General features: G+C 43.6%; 1 protein-coding gene across 2 annotated transcripts in view; it reads left to right on the forward strand.

Annotated features, from left to right (window-relative positions):
* The window catches only part of KIF9 (kinesin family member 9), a 567,914-nt gene that overhangs the window by 167,734 nt on the left and 381,650 nt on the right, over window positions 1-18,530 (forward strand). For both annotated transcript variants that reach the window (XM_085630190.1, XM_085630191.1), the window contains exons 11-12: window positions 14,208-14,276; window positions 16,449-16,553. In XM_085630190.1, coding sequence (XP_085486316.1) covers window positions 14,208-14,276; window positions 16,449-16,553 — 174 coding nt within the window. The remainder of the gene's footprint in view (window positions 1-14,207; window positions 14,277-16,448; window positions 16,554-18,530) is intronic.

The following is an 18,530-nucleotide window of genomic DNA, read 5'->3' on the forward strand; positions in this document are numbered from 1 at the left end:
AATTATTTAGAGGTCCCATTAGTATTGCGGGGAATAAAGCAACAGTAGGATCAATTCAAAGGATGGAAAAAAATCAAAAAAGTGCTCGGAGAAAGGACCAAGTTGAGCAAATACAATATGCAAGATGAATAAAAAACCCTATTGGCCACAAAGATACATCGTAAAGTGTAGTAATAGTTGTAATTCAATTGCATATGTAGAAAGGAAAGTATCCCAAAAGCGGTATTGATTGTAAACCGACTGCATAAGACGTCAAACCAAACAGCAGCAGCTGCACAATGGCTACTTTAGGCTGCTGAAAGAGCACTAATCCTTGGAGTATGAATGGTCCATGTTCTGAGAGCACATCAACAACATATATGTAAATGCAAGCAGTGAGTTTGGTAAATATTCCAGCTACATTTCAACTCTAATGGTGGGCAGCAACCACAATTAAGTGGTACAAAACCTGTACATCGCACATATTTGTGAATAGTGTCTCATATAAACATGCACAGTGCTTCTTGAGTTGTACCAGACCCAGAGAGATAAGCGATAGAATGAAGGGAACTGGAGAGAGGAAGACTGATAGTCTGTCTTCCAAATGCAGTGGATCTTTAACTCCTGAATATCCTACATTGTGGGGCCTAGCCATGTGGCAAGAGTACAGAGACTCACAGGCTCAGCAAACTAGGAAACACAAGGTGAGATCATGAGCATTCAGATTTTCATCTATGCCGCACTAGTCTAAATCAGTGCTAGGACCACACCACCAACACCCAGTGGAGTGCACCTCCTAGAACTGCAGCTCACGGACCTACAAAAATGAGGTGCCCTCATAAATTCCGGAATCAAAACTACATACCTAGTTGAATGAGTCGTTTTTGTTAAGGAGAGTGTTGCTACACACTGTGACTTAGCATGAGCTTAGTGACCTGCTGGCTACATGCTGAGCATTTATAAACATGAGCTGCATTGCATTCAAAAAGCGAAAGCAGACGCTATATTACCAAATAGCACTGTAATCTTGTATGGTACTACAAGGTTGGGGCGGTAAGGGAAATCACTTTTAGAACAAGTCAGCAAAAGTTAATTTAGAAATAACCAGAATTCTGTAAATGGAAGGCAGAAATGCGTGATCTAGTGAGATAGAAGGTGGTAAGATACAAGTAAATATTTGTGGACAAATGGAAAGGATTTATTACAAAAATAACTTGGATGCTTGTTTACACTGAGTACTTAATTATATTCCACCAGGTGAAAATAGGTTAGTCTTTAATATTACTCATTATTCTATCAAGAGGTGTTAAACAAGCTAGAATGACCTCCTCCAATACAAATCATATTGAGGTTTAATCATTATAATCCAATTTCTTGTTGTTTACTTTAAAACATTAAGCGGGATGAGGATCCAGAAAAAAATGAAAAGGCAGCCACTCTTCTGCTGAGATTTGTACTCTTGGCCTAAATAATATGCTTCCTAATTTAGTATAACCCCTTACCATATAATTTCAGAATACCCCTGCAAAATAAATAGGAGAATCATCCAGATTCCATAAATGGTTTAAGGCGTTTCTGGAAGACTGACAAGAGGTTGTGGTTTTCTCCTCTCTTACATCTGAACCCAAAATGGTAAGCTGCGATATTCCAGCAGGGTCAATTGTTTTGCCCCATGTGTTTATGCATACACGAGGCACAGTGGCAAGCTTCTTAATTTGGCATGGGGCCATTTCTACATGTACGCAGACAATATGCAACTAGTCTTTTGGTTCTCACATTGTCCTTTGGGAAAAGCTTCCCAGGACCTAGCGATTTGTTTAAAAATGGTCTCACAGTGGGTGTCAGCTAATGTTTTAAGGCCCAATCCTACCAAAGCCTAGCTATTGCTAATTGATTATCATACTCCATGCTTAAATAATGTATGTTGGTCACAGCAACTGGGCTTTACACCACTCACCATGACAAAAGCACATTAACTTGGATTTTACCTTGATTTCAGTTTTCCATTGTTATATGTTATGTGATATGATCTAAACAGTGCAAAACCACACAAAAGGTTATACCAGTGTTGTGGGAAAAAAACGGAACTAGGTAAAATCACAAGCGAAGAGTGGACTTTCATTTACAAAGAAAATAGGTACGTTTAAGCACATTGTAGAACATAATGGTGAGTGAGTGTTCGTAGACTCTCAGGAAATTCACTCCAAAGTTTAGTTTTTAAGAATGAAAAAGAGTGACTTCCAGTTTGAGTTAAGTATGCATGCGGAAAAGTCACTAATGGTGTTGACCTATGTGTGGGTTAAAACAGTCTACAATAAGTGGGAAAACCAAGAAAGCTCTGTTTGTTTATATATTGGTTTTGGAAACTGGTGGATGGCTTGTGTGTTAGTGAAACTGTAATGGGAGAATGAAGCACTCCTGCAATTTTATCATGAAATTATAATCAAATATTCCAATTATCTCAGTGTGCCACAGTGGTGTGCATGCTGCCTAGACATGCCTCGTCTCGTAAACCACCTTACTTCAAGTCCTAAAACTTGACCACTGTGCACTATAGCTCAATGCAACTGCAATGTAGTATACAATCAAAATATTAATTGAATTTTCCCTAAATTATCTGAGTGATATACAGCACAAAATCATAATCCATATCAGAGAAATTATGATTTACTGTAACAATTATGTTTATTCTGTTACACAAAGACATATTTATCATTCAATTGATATTGAGCATTTCCAGTTTTTCAATTTTTCTTGCATACCCAATGCATTTTGGGCAGTGGGCCCTTCGTAAGGGGCACAACTCTAAAAATAACAAAAAAAATGCCTTGTTGTCAAACGTACAATGCGCAATAAACTGTCTTATAATTTATCACATTTGCACAAAATCAAACATCTTCATGCCTGTGTGCCAACGGTTTTTGTTGTCCCAAACAAGGAAACCACCAGGTAAAGATAGACAGAAGATAGAAAACGAATGAACAAGGATTAGAAGAAATTGACCACTAATCTTGGTGCCCTTAGTGTTAAGGCTATAATGAGAGCAAAATGTGAAAAAGACCAAAAACAATACAAAAATCTCAAACGTGACATGATGAACACAACCCTAGTAGTGCGGGATACTCACTGAGCAAGCTGTTCACAGTTTGTACAGCTGTTAAAAAAATACATGAGTTAAAGTTAAAACAACGTCATAGCAATAGTTATTTCATGGCCAAAACTAGGTCTCTCCCGGTGACACTAACCGTCGGTTTGCACGAAAAATTATCTCCAGCCACTATCTAAACTGTAGATTAATTATCTTCAGGCGTCCTCAAACTCTGTGAAGAAATCAAAGCATAACCGCGTAATACTCTACTCCCCCACGTCCTCCTGCAAACTGTTTCTCACTCATTCCCTTGGTGCCATCTTACCTTAAAACCAGCATACGCCACGCTGCGCCTGCTATTCCACTCGTTTTGCTCGGATGGAACTGCCTCCCTGCTAATTCCTCAATGCGTCCAATGCATGCCGCCAGACTTAAACGACTGACAAAGCCAGTAGTGAACACCCTTGACCAACTGAAATCCACGATGGACAAATCTAAAGCCTCATAATGAGCGCCATATTGGAATACTACTTCCTCAGTCAAGACTGTTCTTTCAAAGTACAAACGCATGTCTATTCACTATCCTAAAACCCTAAACACAAATAATAAAACACAAATAATAAATAATACACAAAAGCCAATAATGGCAACCAATAGATGGTGCAAAAATGTTAGTAAGAAAGAATAAAGAAAGAATAATCTAAAAGGATAGCCATGGAGTGTATGGAGAGAGTGTCTATCATATCATACATAGTGAAAATACTCTAAAGCTCAGAACCAAGTACATTAGCCTGATGAACCACTAGTGTACATTTCAAAGATAACAGCCATAATCTATTATTTAATTGAGACCTTTGGGATCTTGTATATCCAGTTTTCGAATTCAAAAAATCTCTCTCTGTAGCAAAGATCTTGTGAGATCCTTTCCTTTTCTTCTTCAGAGTAATTCAGAAATCGTTATCCAAAAAGCTGACAAGGGAGGAGCCATAGTTATTATGGACAAAACTTTTTACATACAGCGAGTCAACGAACATGTAGCTGAATCTGCGACTTATCTTCAAATGAGTCAGGATCCGACATCAAAACTGATTGAGACAGATGGGGCGTGGTTTGGACGCCGAGAGAGATGGCGGCTCGGTGATTCTCTCTGCCCGTGCGTGAAACGAATGAGGGCAGAGGAACGGGTCTCACCGCTCCTATCCAGCATCGGACGGTGGAAACAGTGATCGGAATGTGAGGGGGCCTGAGAGGCGAAGTTTGGAGACTTTTCGCTGCTGAGAAGCGGCTCGGCCGCAGCCGTAAGCGATCCGCCCGATGCCCGCGAGGACTTCGGCAGGCTACGGGACCGCGTGACTGGAGGTGTGTCGGCGGCCGGGCGGTTGCCGGAGTGGATCGAGCCCATGTGCGACGGTTATCGGAACTCAGCCGGTATATGAACAGGAGCGCATCTGTGGTGAGGCAGAGGAGCTGCGCAGCGCGATGGGCAGTCGTTGGTGCATATCGCACAGACAAGATGGCGGCTACCGCGACATAGAGGGAGAGCCCTGACGCTTCCGCTGCAGAATCTGTGGGGTGTTTGGAGCATACTGAGCTATCTGCATTCCGTGAGTGATGTGTGCCTACTGGATCGTACCTTGATGCTGTTAGTTGTTGGGATGTGAGGCCGGCTCTACCCCCTTCAGTGCTGCCCGTGAAATGATGGTGGTGTTTGTGTCATCGTGGGAGCGCGCATGGAATGGACGGCTCCCTCTAGGGTGGAACTAAGCCTGCAAAGTCGAATCTGATGCTCCGCCTGTGGCGCGCTCTGCTTTATTCATCTGGAGTTCGAGGAGCCTTACATGGGGATGTGGAGCTGTAATTGTCTCAGGCGCTGTCTTGTGTGGGGTGATCCTTCATTACTGCTATCGTGTTGCTCTGGGCCTGCCTGGCTTCCCTGCTACCATGTGATCTCGCCTGCAATCTTGTGCCTTGTACCATGGTTCTGGTGAGTGGAGGCGCGACCATTCCCTGTTCGTCTTCACTGGTCTCCATGATGTGATCACGTACCTCTGCGCTTAGGTGGGTAACACGAGCGCCATGTTCTGAGATCATCCAATCACATAGATAGCGGACGGGAAGGCGCCAGGGGATGAAGCCTTAGTTGCACGCGTGGTGATGTTTTAAGTTAAAGTGAATTTACCTGGCTGCTACCAGTCGGCAGAGGGAACGGCGATCAAGGGGCACTCCATAGGAGTAGGCTGAAGCACTTTGGGACATTTCTGACTGGCAAAGGAATCTACACGACGGACTACCATGGCTGATAGTAAAGAATCGGTGAAAAGCATGAAGAGGCTCAAATCTGATCAGTCGAATCCTAGTTCACCCAGCAAGGGAGCGAAAGGTAATCCGGACCCGATGGAACTGATACTTAATAAACTGGAAGAAGTTAGGGAGCTAGCTAAGGCAACCAAAGATGAGGTGGCGGCTATCAGGCAGGATAATCGCGAAACCAATGCAAAATTGGTGGAGGCAGAGTCGAGGATCAGCAGACTTGAGGATCTAGAAGTAAAGTCGTGTGCAGCCATCAACCGCTTATGCATATCATCGGATCAAACTATGCGGAAACTGGCGGAGTTGGAGGACAGGAACAGGCGGGGGAACCTACGCATTTTTGGCCTTCCGGAGGGGTCGGAGGATCAGCATGCGAGCTGTGGGGCCTTCTTGGAGTCTTGGTTTACCCAGGCTACTAATCTGTCCTTTCACCATCCACTGGAGTTTGATAGGGCTCATAGAGTGCCAGGCAAGATAAGTAAAAACCAGAAAGGGCCCAGAGCGATTGTGTGCAAGCCATTGCGATATCAACATGTGGAGCAGATTCTTGACTTCATGAGGAAAAACAACCATATTTTATGGAAATCGGTCAAGGTATACATCTCACAGGACTACAGTAAAGAGACGGTGGAGGTTAGGAAAGCGTTCTTGGCACTGCGACCAATGCTAAAGAAAAGGGGCTTCCAGTATGGGTTTGCTGGCCCTGCAAAGTACCGTGTGTTGGTCCACGGGTCTCCACATTTCTTCTCGGATCCTTTGAAACTGAAACGCATGCTTGATGGTCCGGACGATCTGGACATGGATACAAGCGCCTCAATGGGGGCAGTAGCGCAGGCCTCAGCTTCAGGTTATAAGTGAACACAGCTCTGTATGAGCTAATGCTACTTGAAGGGGCAGGTTGCCTGGGGCATGTTCTCTGCCTCGAGGTTCTCTCCAAAGACAGTTCTGTTGGCAGTATGCAGTTGCAGATGCTCAGGGTACCTGGCCACATAATATGTTTTAGAATTATTACCTTTCGAATAGAGGGGTTTCAGTTTAACGGGCCAAGATTGCTAATGGTCATGTATAATGTTTCACAGGTTTATTAGGTGGGTTGGTAGTGATTGACGGGGGTGGGCTGTTGTTTAAACGGCTGGTCTAGTATGGTTGATGAGGTACCCGAAAGTTGTGCTGGTGGGGGGGGTGTTGATGCCTAAGGGGTGGTAACAGGCCTTAGTTTAAGGGGGATAGTTCCTCTGTTCCATGGTTTTTATCTCTCTGTAACAGCTATGCACGGGGGGGGTTTCTGACGCATTCTCTTTCCAGTCACCATGCCTAACTCGTTCAGTTGGGGTGGGGAGGGTGGGGGGCTGGGGGTTTTTTGGGTAGGGGTATGTGTTCCTTGTTTTTTGCTTTTATTTTTGTTTGTTCCGGCTTGCATGGTCTCCATCTTCTTGCTTCTCGTGGGTGTGGGTGGTGCCGGGCACTACTGCGGCTTTAAATGCGCTTACACTGTGAAGTATATGCTTGTTGTGATGTTGATGCAACCTCCTGATGCTAAATAGCTCACTTAGCTCTCCGATGGGAGTATGTAATTTGGACAGACTGAAGGTACTGTCGTTTAACGTTAAGGGCCTGAACCAGCCTGTTAAGAGACAGAAGATATTAGATTATGTTAAAAGACTGAGGGGTGATATTGTTTTACTCCAGGAGACGAAGCTTGAAGCGAAGCAGTTTTACCACCTGAGGAATAAATTTTATAATGAGGTGGTGGGTGCTGAGGCTGTGAATAAAAAGAATGGTGTCCTGATACTTGTTGCGAGGAAATCTAAGGTGGAGGTTTTATCGTCTGAAGTTAGTGCAGATGGTAGATGGGTCACGGCCAAGATGAGTAAGGATAATACAGAGTTCTATGTTACTAGCGTGTACGCACCCAACACTAGCGACCTGGTCTTTTGGGACAAACTAAATAAACACCTTGAAACTATTCCGGACAATGCGTTGCACATAGTAGCTGGGGATTTCAATCTTCCAATAGATGCAATTTTAGATAGAGACTCACACTGCATCTTTAAACCAACAAAAGCTCATAAAGCTTTTCTTAGTATGTGTAAGCGCTTTAACTTGGTAGATACATGGAGACTCCAGAATCCCACTGAGAGGGATTATACTTTCTATTCTCCACCACACGACTCGTATTCCCGGATTGACTTCCTCCTTATCACACAGAATGGCGTTCCTAGATTAGACTCTACAACCATTGAACCTCGTGTATTATCGGATCATTCGTGCATTTCATTAACAATTACGAATGTTAAACCATCCTCTCGTCAGACATCTTGGAGGCTGAATGATGAAATCCTAACTAGTGACAAGCACCGGTCCACAATCCAGGAGGCGATATCCTCCTACCTTCAGATTAATAAACAGGGGGACACGTCCGATCTCATTAGGTGGGAGGCTCTGAAAAGTACTATAAGGTGAATGTGTATCAAAATTAGGTCAGAGATGAATAAATCTTATAATGAGAAGTTGGAGGCTTTGGAGATGGGCATTAGGAATCTAGAGATTAAACATCTAAAAGATAGGGATGAGATGTCTCTTGCTGCGTTGGCGAATAAAAAATATGAATATAATAAAATAGTTAGTGAGAGAGCGGGAGTCTGGCTTGACAAGGGCAGGCGATTTAAGCTTTGTGAGTCTAATAAGGCAGGTAAGTCCCTCGCCTCATACTTGAAGTTCAAGGTTCAGAAGAACTCTATTAGTGTCATTAAAGATGCATTGGGGCACTCGCATTCAGACCCTGACAAAATAACGGAGGTGTTTAGAGTTTTCTACGAGGACCTCTAAGCAAAAAATGAGGCGGTAGAGGAATCTAGAATTAAGGAATACTTAGATGAGTGTGATCTCCCACAGCTTTCGGATGAGGACCGGGTCAGTCTTAATGGTCCAATTAGCTCTTCAGAGATAGAGACTGCAATTAAACGCTTAAAAGTAGGGAAAGCCCCGGGTCCTGACGGATTCACTGCAAAATTTTATAAAACCTTCCCCTCCCTTTTGGTCGACCCCCTCCTACAGCTATTTCAAGGTATTAATAAATCGGGTGAGGTTAGAGGTACTTTGGCAGAGGCCATAATTGCTGTACTTCCTAAAGATGGGAAAGACCCCTCGCTACCGAAAAACTATAGGCCGATCTCATTGATTAATATTGATTGCAAACTCCTGGCCATGATACTTTCCGCCCGCCTGCAGGGGGTTCTCCCGCAGCTGATCCATCCATCCCAAGCTGGCTTCCTTAAGAATCGTTTGTCCAGTGACAACACAAGAATTCTGGCGCACGTACTAGAAAAAGCGAAACTTTTAGACACACCGACTGCAGCAATAACACTAGATGCTGAAAAAGCATTCGATAAGGTTGATTGGTCCTTCCTCCGTGCTGTTCTCTGTAAATTCAATTTAGGGGAGTCATTTACTAGACTGGTAATGTCCCTTTACTGCTGCCCTTCGGCGCGTGTTAGGGCTGGTGGATCCTTTTCCTCTCCCTTTTGCTTACAACAAGGCACGAGACAGGGTTGCCCCCTGTCACCCTCACTGTTCCTGTTGGCGATTGAACCGTTCTTATATCATATAAGGCATGACCCAAATATAGCGGGTATACCGTTTGGTGATTGCACTGTAAAATTAACGGCTTATGCGGACGATGTGCTGATTATGTCGGAAAGAGCGGATGAAGCAATTCCGGCGCTCATGACTGACATTGAGGAATTTTCCAGAGTCTCTGGATATAAACTCAATAAAGATAAAACGGAGGTCAAACTTTTGAACAGTGTTGGGGATAAGGGGATTATTGGAGATTCTGGGCTTACATGGCAGCCTCGGTGTTTTAAATATCTTGGGCTGGATTTTGATAAGGATTTGATCTCCACGCTGAAAGTAAATGAAGACTTGACCCTGAAAAAGATTTCTACATTACTGGAAGGTTGGTCCCCAAAGTTTCTCTCCTGGTGGGGTAGAGCAGAGACGCTTAAAATGATGTCGACTCCGTTGGTCAACTATCTGGCCAGTATGCTCCCTATGACGTTCTCTAATGCTTTTATTACTAAGGTGGATCAGTTGTTTGGGAATTTTCTGTGGCAGGGCAAGAAGGCCAGAGTCTCACTGAAGAAATTACAATTAGCAAAAGACAAAGGCGGTCTGGGTCTCCCCTCCTTCAGGTGCTATCAGACAGCGTTTCTGTGCAAACAGGGTGCTCAGTGGCTGTTAAAATCCCCTGCTTATACACCACTATGGATTATTATTGAAGAGGCACTGGTGGATCACGCGCCTTTGGAGGCCCTCCTTACGATGGACCTGTCACACCTTCCTCATTCTAAATATATCATGCTTAATACTAGAAGGGCCTTACTTAGACTCGACCAAACGCATAAAACAAACTTGACATTTGCCAGATCATCGTTTATGTCCCTGTGGAGGAATGCCCATCTTAAACATAAGGGTAGTAGTATATTCTGGGAGTCATGGTCCAAGAAGGGCATTAATTTGGTGAAGGACTTATATGATGATAAGGCTCCGCTGCCATTCTCGACCTTACAACACCGGCATGATCTTACCCCGATGGATTTTTATGATTTCCTAAAACTTAAATCGATTCTGACAGCGAGTAACTTCTCTCCTTATGTCCCATGGCTATTACAGCATATCCCACGATTAATACATGCTGGACACTTTGTGTCGAAGGTATATAAAATGTTGTTGCCTCTACCCATGAAAAAACACAAAAGAGTGGAGGGCGTATGGGAGGCGGAGCCAAATCTATCAGGCATATCCTTTGATTGGGAAGTGATTCATAAGTTAGCCCTTACACATAAAGTCTCACCCATCCTATTTCAGACGAAATATATGCTTCTCAATAGGGCCTTTTGGACGCCCGACAGGCTTTTCAGATGTAAATTAAGAGATTCCCCTGTGTGCTGGAACTGTCAGTCAGGTACTGGGGATCTTGCACACATGCTATTTTCCTGTTCTTCATTAGGGGATTATTGGGGGAAGATATTTGATTGCATTTCTCATGTTTTTAAGATAAAACCTATACAGGAATTTGTTTACGTCATTCTGGGGGCACTGGACCCACAAATAACAACTGACCAAGATCGCCAGCTGATGGATTTAATGTTAACAATGGCATGTAAAGTGATTCTTTGCAAATGGAAAAATGCGACTGAAGCGAGCTTTAAAATCTGGCAGGAATGGCTATCTTTCCTGAGGGGGTCTAGCAATCCGGCGCTGCAGGCTTCTACCTGGAGCCCTTCAAACAAAAAGCTTTGGAAATCATTGGATGCATCCTCCTTTCATTACGAACCACCTTGAGAGGTATACTGTGGTTGGCCCCTCTGAGTGGGGTTGTTGTAAGGTGAGGCGTGACTGACCCCTCGAGTCCCGGGGCGCTGCGCCCACACACGAAGCAATGTAATGGGAATGTACCTGTATTTGATGATGCGAGCTGGAACGGGGTTTTATTCTTCATTTCATTTGTCTTGTCACTCATTTCTATTTTTTGTATTTGTACGTATGGACATGACTATCTTGATCTTTGTCTACGGAAGAGTTATTGTATTGTCTCTGTTACTTTAATAAAAACAATTTGAAATAAAAAAAAAAACTGATTGAGACATTGGAAATCATCCCGAAGAATGTACTGGAGATGGGTTGGATCACATCCACCGACCAAATCTTACCTGATGGTGACAAATCCCAGAAGACCCCGGTTATAAATGCTCTTGAAAATTCATAAGGAACTCCATAATCCACCATTCAGACCGATAGTAACAGGATGTGGGACAATATTCGAACCTCTGGGTCAATACTTAGACTACTTTTTACAACCATTCGTACAAAAATGGACTACAAGATCATATTATGTACCATAGATGTAAAATCCTTGTATACATCTATTCCTCATTCAGGAGGTATGGAAGCTGTGGAATGGGCGCTTCTGCATCAATCTGATGTAAGGGCTGATAAAGTCTTTCTGCTTGAACTTCTACATTTTTCTCCGAATCACAGCTATTTCCAATGGGAAGATCAGTTAGTGATCCATATCTAAACTCCAAAAACTGTATTTTCTAGATTTTTATAGAATTAGTGGTGGTTAAGATGCTTAAACACTTTTTCAGATGGTGAATTGTTCTTTGAAGGAAGAAACTAAGCTGTACACCACAACATATGTGCACAGGTATATGAAAAAAGATTTCAAACATATAATTTATCAAGTATTGAGGTGCTGCAGGCAAAATTCAGATGCTGAACACCATCACCGTATATTCATTGTGTTTGTGTCTAGTGCCCAATTATGTAAAGGGCGCACTTTCCCTGTTTGCGGCCGGCGCACCTTAAAACAAGTGTGCCAGGTGCAAACAGGGACAGTGCACCCTATAACATAGAATGGAATGCCCCCAGGGCAGCCACGAACTCCCACTGCCCCCTGGGCAGTGCATTCCATGGGAAAAAACGGAGCGGCTGCCTTGAAGCCGCTCCATGTTATCACTGAGCAGGTGGCTCCTGCGTGCACTTTCAAAGGGGATTAGAGATCCCTTTGCAAGCAGGTGCAGCCAGTGACTGCACCCGCCTGCAAGGGGTTGTCTTGGGGGTCTATGGGACCCTTTTTTCCCCTGCCAGAGGGCTGGCATCAGCAGGCGCACTAACAGCATGCCACCTTTTAGGTGGGCACATTGACAGCTTCTTTGCCTCTGCACCTGTGTCTGTAATATGACTCCGACGCATAGGCAAAGGGATTCCCTTATTTGCAAGGGGCCCGCCCCCATGCAAATGAGGGAACGGCCCCTGCAGATAGGGCTGGTGGTTTATGTGCACCAGCGCTGTTGGTATTACAGAAGGGGCTGCACTAGCATCTGCGGCCCATTCTGTAATACCAATGTGCCCTGGGGGGCATGCAAAGAGGGTGCAAATGCTCGTTGTGCCCCCGGGGCACTCTCTGTAATACGGCTTCTGGTGTTTTATGTGTTCTTTCACTCATCCCCTTCAGGATACATTGTAGATACCATGCACCCTGTAACTCCACTTTGGTGAAGACCTTTGCAAACTGGAGTTGATTCAAAGCATAAACATCAAAAGAAGAAGGAAATGGGTATTTATTGTAATAATGGTTAGCTCTCTGTAGTCATTGCATGGTCCCATTTTGCCATGAATGTTCAGGAAACTGGAGATTGGAACCCCAGTGCAAAGGTGGAGTTTTATAAAAAAGACCTTTATCATGTTTTCTTCCTCATATTTTGAATTATCGATATGACCATGTGAAATTTTGCATGGGCACCAAGTGTAATGTGTTATTGAACACCCTAACGAATAGTCTTTGGTCCACACTTTTATCCAAAATACATCTATGTATTATGGTCTATTCATGTGGGGCCTGATTCATAGAACTAATCTGAGACAAAATCCTAAACTTACTACTTTTGGTATTCACAGAATGCACTTACTACTTTTGGTTAAACTTACTACTTTTGGTTAAACTTACAACTTTTGGTATTCACAGAAGTTAGTTAACTACTACTAAATGCCATTTGTGAATACCAAAAGTTTTTAGTTTCCCCAAAAGTAGTAAGTTTAACCAAAAGTAGTAAGTGCATTCTGTGAATATCAAAAGTAGTACGTTTAGGATTTTGTCTCAGATTAGTTCTGTGAATCGGGCCCGTTGTGAGGATGTGTTGGTGTTCTAGTCGTTTCAGTAACAGGTACATTTTGTAATAAAAATGGCAACTCCCCCAAAATCCAGTGAATCTGAGGATTGTGAACCATGGCGTGCGTAAGAAAATGTGTCGATTCAGGATGCCTTTTTGTTTATTAAGTGTTATGCATTCCAGGTGGCACAAAGACTAAATTATACAATTCACAGTGCTTCTGAAGTAAAATGTGTGTTGTCTACAGCTGAAATTCTAGTAGGCATTGTAGGAAAAGGGTTTGGGGGAATTGGCAAATACACTTCATATTGTATACTGGTTCAACTTGCACATCATACACACAAAAGTGACAGGAGGAATGCTTGCAAAGATTATAACCACTGCCAATTGATATGGGCTGCATTTCACTCCATTGTTGTTCTCCCCCTATGCCACTCTAGACGGTATAGGTCGAATTCAGTCTTAGGTTGCTTGTTTTGGACCTGACTTGGCAGTCCAGGTTGGACTGTTCCTACTGGAGCAGGACCAAGGCTGATTTGCATATGGCTGGGTCCAATCTGAGGTGGCATGATGGGAAAAAAATGGTAGACTGGGATGCGCTCTGAATAATTACAGGCAGGCTGAGATTAATTCTAGCATTCCATCCATCACATTTTTGTATTGCTTAATTTGTACATCAACAACCTATTTAGTTGAAGGTGTTTGGTGTTTGACTTAAAGTCATGGCAGGTGCAAACCTAAGAAAAAAATCACTTTATGCTGATCATACATACAGACCACTAAATCGCAAATAAGTAGCAAAATCTGAGCAGAAGCACTTAAATCCCTGCTATGAGATAGATTTCAGTCCACAGTAGCGCCTGGAGGCACATTAGAAAAGGTCCTGTTTAATTAGGAAAAATTTATGAAAATGACACAGAACATGCAGCTGGGAAACATACCAAATACCTTGTTTTAGGTTCTCTTAGTGGTAAGGACTGATCTATCAGGATGAAAGTATATATGCTTTTTGTTATTATGTCATTTATTTCAAAGTGTTCATAGATTTGAGTATAAAGTGTACACACAAATCCAAATATGTTACTATATTCGCACTTTCACTTAGGAAAATTAACGGATCCAAACTATTAACAATCTTTGTATTTTCGTTGCAGCGAACAGTCAGAATTCTGGAGAAGGAAATAGCTCTCCTGAAGCAGGAACTGATCAAGCATGACATTATAGTAAGGAATAGCGTTTATCTTATTTTATTTGCAATGACAAATATTTTGTAATCAGTTGGAAGAGCTGTGGATCGTGGATCATGTTCTAGAGCAGAGAGCTGGTGCTTTTGGGATCCTTCATTGAATCTATTGTTGTGTCGCACTCATCGTGTCTCCAGGTCCCATACTATAAGATAGCATTGGCAAAGCCAATCGATCTTGCCTATGTGTGATCTATTGACTTTGCAAATGTTTCTCAGCCATGTTGCAACATGGCTGAACGTAACACAGAAAAGCTCTATAACACAGCCAACATTGACCTCGTCATAGTGCCTATATTTTTTACTTTCAGCCACGCTGCACTAAAGCCAGCACTGTTGTACAATATGGCTAAAAATACATTGACAAGGCCAATAGCTCTCGCATAGGTGGGACCTATTGCATTGGCCAATGCTAGTCTCTTCTGGTGTCCATGACTGTGCTGCCCATGCTTTAGAAATATGTCCTCCTCGTCCAGCCGCTTATGAATGTGCAGGTCTGGGGAGGGGAGAGGTTTAACTCTCTGCTGGCTCCTTGCCCTTGAAGGGAACAGTGAAGGAGGAGCGCGTGATGAACTTTATCCAAGCTCCAGCCAGCTCAAGCGAGATTCTATTGCAGCTTCTTGCAGTTAATAAAGGCTATGTCAGGTGAAGGTTAACAATATCAGCTACATTCCCGCTGAATATATGGATGCAAGAGCAGTTCCTGCAGCATCGTGACACACATTATTCAAAAGAATCGGGCACTGGATGCTGTAGACGTTCCTGCAGCCGTGGGGCATACAGTGTTCAAGTAGAGGTGAGGTGAGGGCTCACTATACAGCAACTGTTCCTGCTATGTCCAGGAAATGTCATCAAACCACAGCAGCTTGAGCGGTTTAAATGCAGAGAGGTAGGCTGTACAAAGACAAAATAGTCCCTAATGTGTCCAGGCGGGGTGGTTCGGGCACAGGATAATGTCAAAGTGGATGCACCTTGGCAGAGCAGCCCTTGCACCTCTTGCGCATGCAGTCTTCATGACACCCCTACTCCATGGGGAGAGCAATCTACATTCCGCCCCAAACGCTCTCACTTTGAAGTCTACAAAAAGCATATTAAGCACCAGGTTCTCTCAAAGACACAGCCTGACATTTGGCCTCAGTCTTTAAATGCACAGTAAATGTGACGAGATAAGAACAAGATTTACAGGCCTATATACAGATCGGGAGCGCTCTGAAGGGTACTGCTAAATAAGATTTTGACCTGGGAGGGATGAAGAGAACCTGGAGAGCCTAAGCCAGCAACTGAAAAAGCAGGAAAACACGAGTTACAAACCACAAAAATGGCAAGCAATGAGCTGAGTGCATTCCCAGGTCGACTACTGAAACTCCCCAAGATGTCTTTCTTATACCACACAGCTGCGCTGTCAGGTAGGCTGCGTCCTAAAAAGAGAAATCTCTTGTAATCATGTATTATTTAAATGGGATTCCTCTGCCTTAACATGGATTTTCCAGGTTAACTTTTCATACATGACCCCGAGTAACTTCCACACAGAGAATTTGCATTTAAGCGTGTGTATGTATGTCCTGTATCAGATCTGTCCCTGTATGGGGCACTTGCTGGTACATTGAGCATGACATTTCTTTATGAGGTCTCTCTCTTACTCTTGCACGTCCCACTCATCTTTTTTCTTACACACTATTCCCTTTCTCACTCTCTCCTCAACCTATCCAGCTCTTTTCCATTCTCCTTCACTCGCTTTTTCCTCCAACCTTATTCTTCCTCTTGCAATTTATTTTTTACTTTCCCTCCTGTTACTGCACTCCCACTGTCTCCTTGTTTTCTCTCCTTGTAGTGCTTTTAATCAATCTCTCCATTCATCTCTAGCTTGTTCTCCTCTAAAACCTAAATTCTCACTTTCATTCCTTCTCACTTTTTCTCTCTTCCATTCCGCCATCTTTAGATCTTTCTGTCACTTTCCGTCTTTCCCTTCTCTCTGTTTTCTTCTGTCTCTCTGCCCCTCCCTGCATTCCCTTTGAGGGTAGTCTGTTACTCTCCTGCTCTCTTTTTGTCACTTTTTCTTCTTCAACTTTTTCACCCACTTCACACCCCATTCTGAACGTCCTCTCATTCTTTGGTAATGCGGCCTGTTTTTATCCTTCCCCTCCCTCCCCAGGTGAACCGCACCCTTGTGAGCTACGAGCAGTTAAACGAGTCCCAGATCGCAGACATTCAGACGCAGGTGCGCCGTTATCTGGACGGGTCCCTCGACGAGATTGACGTGAGTATCGTACTCTGAATTACTCTTAAATTAAAACGTCGTTTTTCTGAATTTTACAACTATTGGATGTTATGTCACACCCTCCCCGCGGGAGCCACTTGTAGCGACCTCACAGAGCTGGGCTGACAGTTTATTGTGTTTCTTTCACACAAAACCTTTATTGCTGTCCCAGCCCAGGGCGGCAGCGCGGGAAAACGGCCACTGATAAACGACACAAACTCACAGATACTAAAATGAACGTAAACCAAGTCACACGTGCTCTTAAAAGGCGCGTAGCCAGATTATTCCAGTCGTCGGCCTTGCCAAACTGCAACATTGACAGGGCCAGTCGGGCCAGCATGGAAACTCTGTTGCCAGTTCAACGCGCGCTATTCACCACTCGCCAGTCACGCTTGGCTGGCGGCCGCTGCTTCCCTTGTGTAACTAAATAGCAGGAAACCGAGATATGATAAACAAAGTTGCCTTCACCAAAGAATTATAACGTTTGTGGGCAGAGAGATGCTCCGGTTTTTTTCACTATTGGAAGCTACTTCTTTGTGGTGCATCGTGCAATGTGAGTCCGTGACGAGTTTGCAGGTGCTCTTTGCTTTTCATGGTGGTGAAATGTACCCACTCCAGCACGCAGTGCTTAATTTGAGCCAGGGCTTTCCGGTGCTAAGCACTGTCACTTAATTGATTTCCGGTGCTCGGCATCAGCACCTAATTGTCAACACCTGGGTAATATTACACTGCATGTAAAAGTGCACACAGCAGTGCCTGTTCTGTTCCCATAGTTTTCCCACCTTCTGCCCTCTGACGTACTACAGGCAGCTGCAGCATAGAAGGGGCTTAGGACAGGAAGGTGTTCCTGGTCAGTTGGTACCAGAATAAAGTTCTGGTAGTCTGGTTGTTTCTACAATATGTGTGCAAGCACGTGCAATAGAAGCGTCATTACTCTGCTGCCCCTGACGCCCACAAGCGACCATGAGCTCGGCTTGTAAAACTGTGCATCTGGTCTGTGAGTGAAGATTCAAGCACACACAGTCCTGAAAAACACTGTTCAGCAAGTTACCTCTGGTCTGGACTCTGCAACCTGCATGCTTAAGAGTGTGAGTTGCCACAAATTTAGTGATTGGGTGATGGAGAAAGCGAGTTATGGCGCAATCCAACTTTCTCCAATCAAACAATTGCATCTCTAGAATTTTTTTTTTATGGGAGGGGCGACATTGGGCTATATATAAAACTCATGGTGGGCAATCAAGAGCATCTCATGCACTCGTGTCTATGGTAACAAGTATATAGGCAGTAAAATGTTGCCCTCAGTTAAAGCTAGACGCAATGTTTTAATTAACTGCTTTAATGAGAGTAGTAAGGTTTATTTAATGTTCCTGTTCGCAATCCCAAAGTGTATTAATTTTTCGCTATGTTTCTGTGACTATTCTATCTCACAGAAGAATACATAGATATTGATGTTACATGAGGACCACCAGGCTCACCACATCTGCTCATCTACCTAACATCACAATCCCCATAAACTCTCATTAGTTCCAAATCTGCCTATGTCCTGATCACAAAATTACACATGGGTGTGTGTGAGTGTATGCGCACGCATGCATGTGTGTGTGGGTCTGTGTGTGTATATCTGTCCACTAGTCCCACCCATTCTGCCTATTTCCTTCATGTTTTCAACACTATCCACACTTCCCAGGTCGGTCTTTGCTTTTGCACTGTGATTACGTTCCACAATATATAGATATTCAAGGCATAGAGAGGCCGGACAGACCCAGTTAGACTCACCAACTCCATGCCTGTTGTAGCCTCCAAGACCCAACGTAGTCTTCACTTGTATCTTAGTCGTGTACTTCAAATCTGCCACTGTGTAGTATGTGTCATATGTGTCTTTGTGCTTGATGATATATGTACAGGTACAAAACTAAATATTCAAGTCAAACATAGGTGTCACTAGGCCCACCTGTTTTTCATATTTCCCTACCTCCT

Source organism: Triturus cristatus, chromosome 10 (genome assembly GCF_964204655.1).
Source record: "Triturus cristatus chromosome 10, aTriCri1.1, whole genome shotgun sequence".
Classification (NCBI taxonomy): Eukaryota; Metazoa; Chordata; class Amphibia; order Caudata; family Salamandridae; genus Triturus; species Triturus cristatus.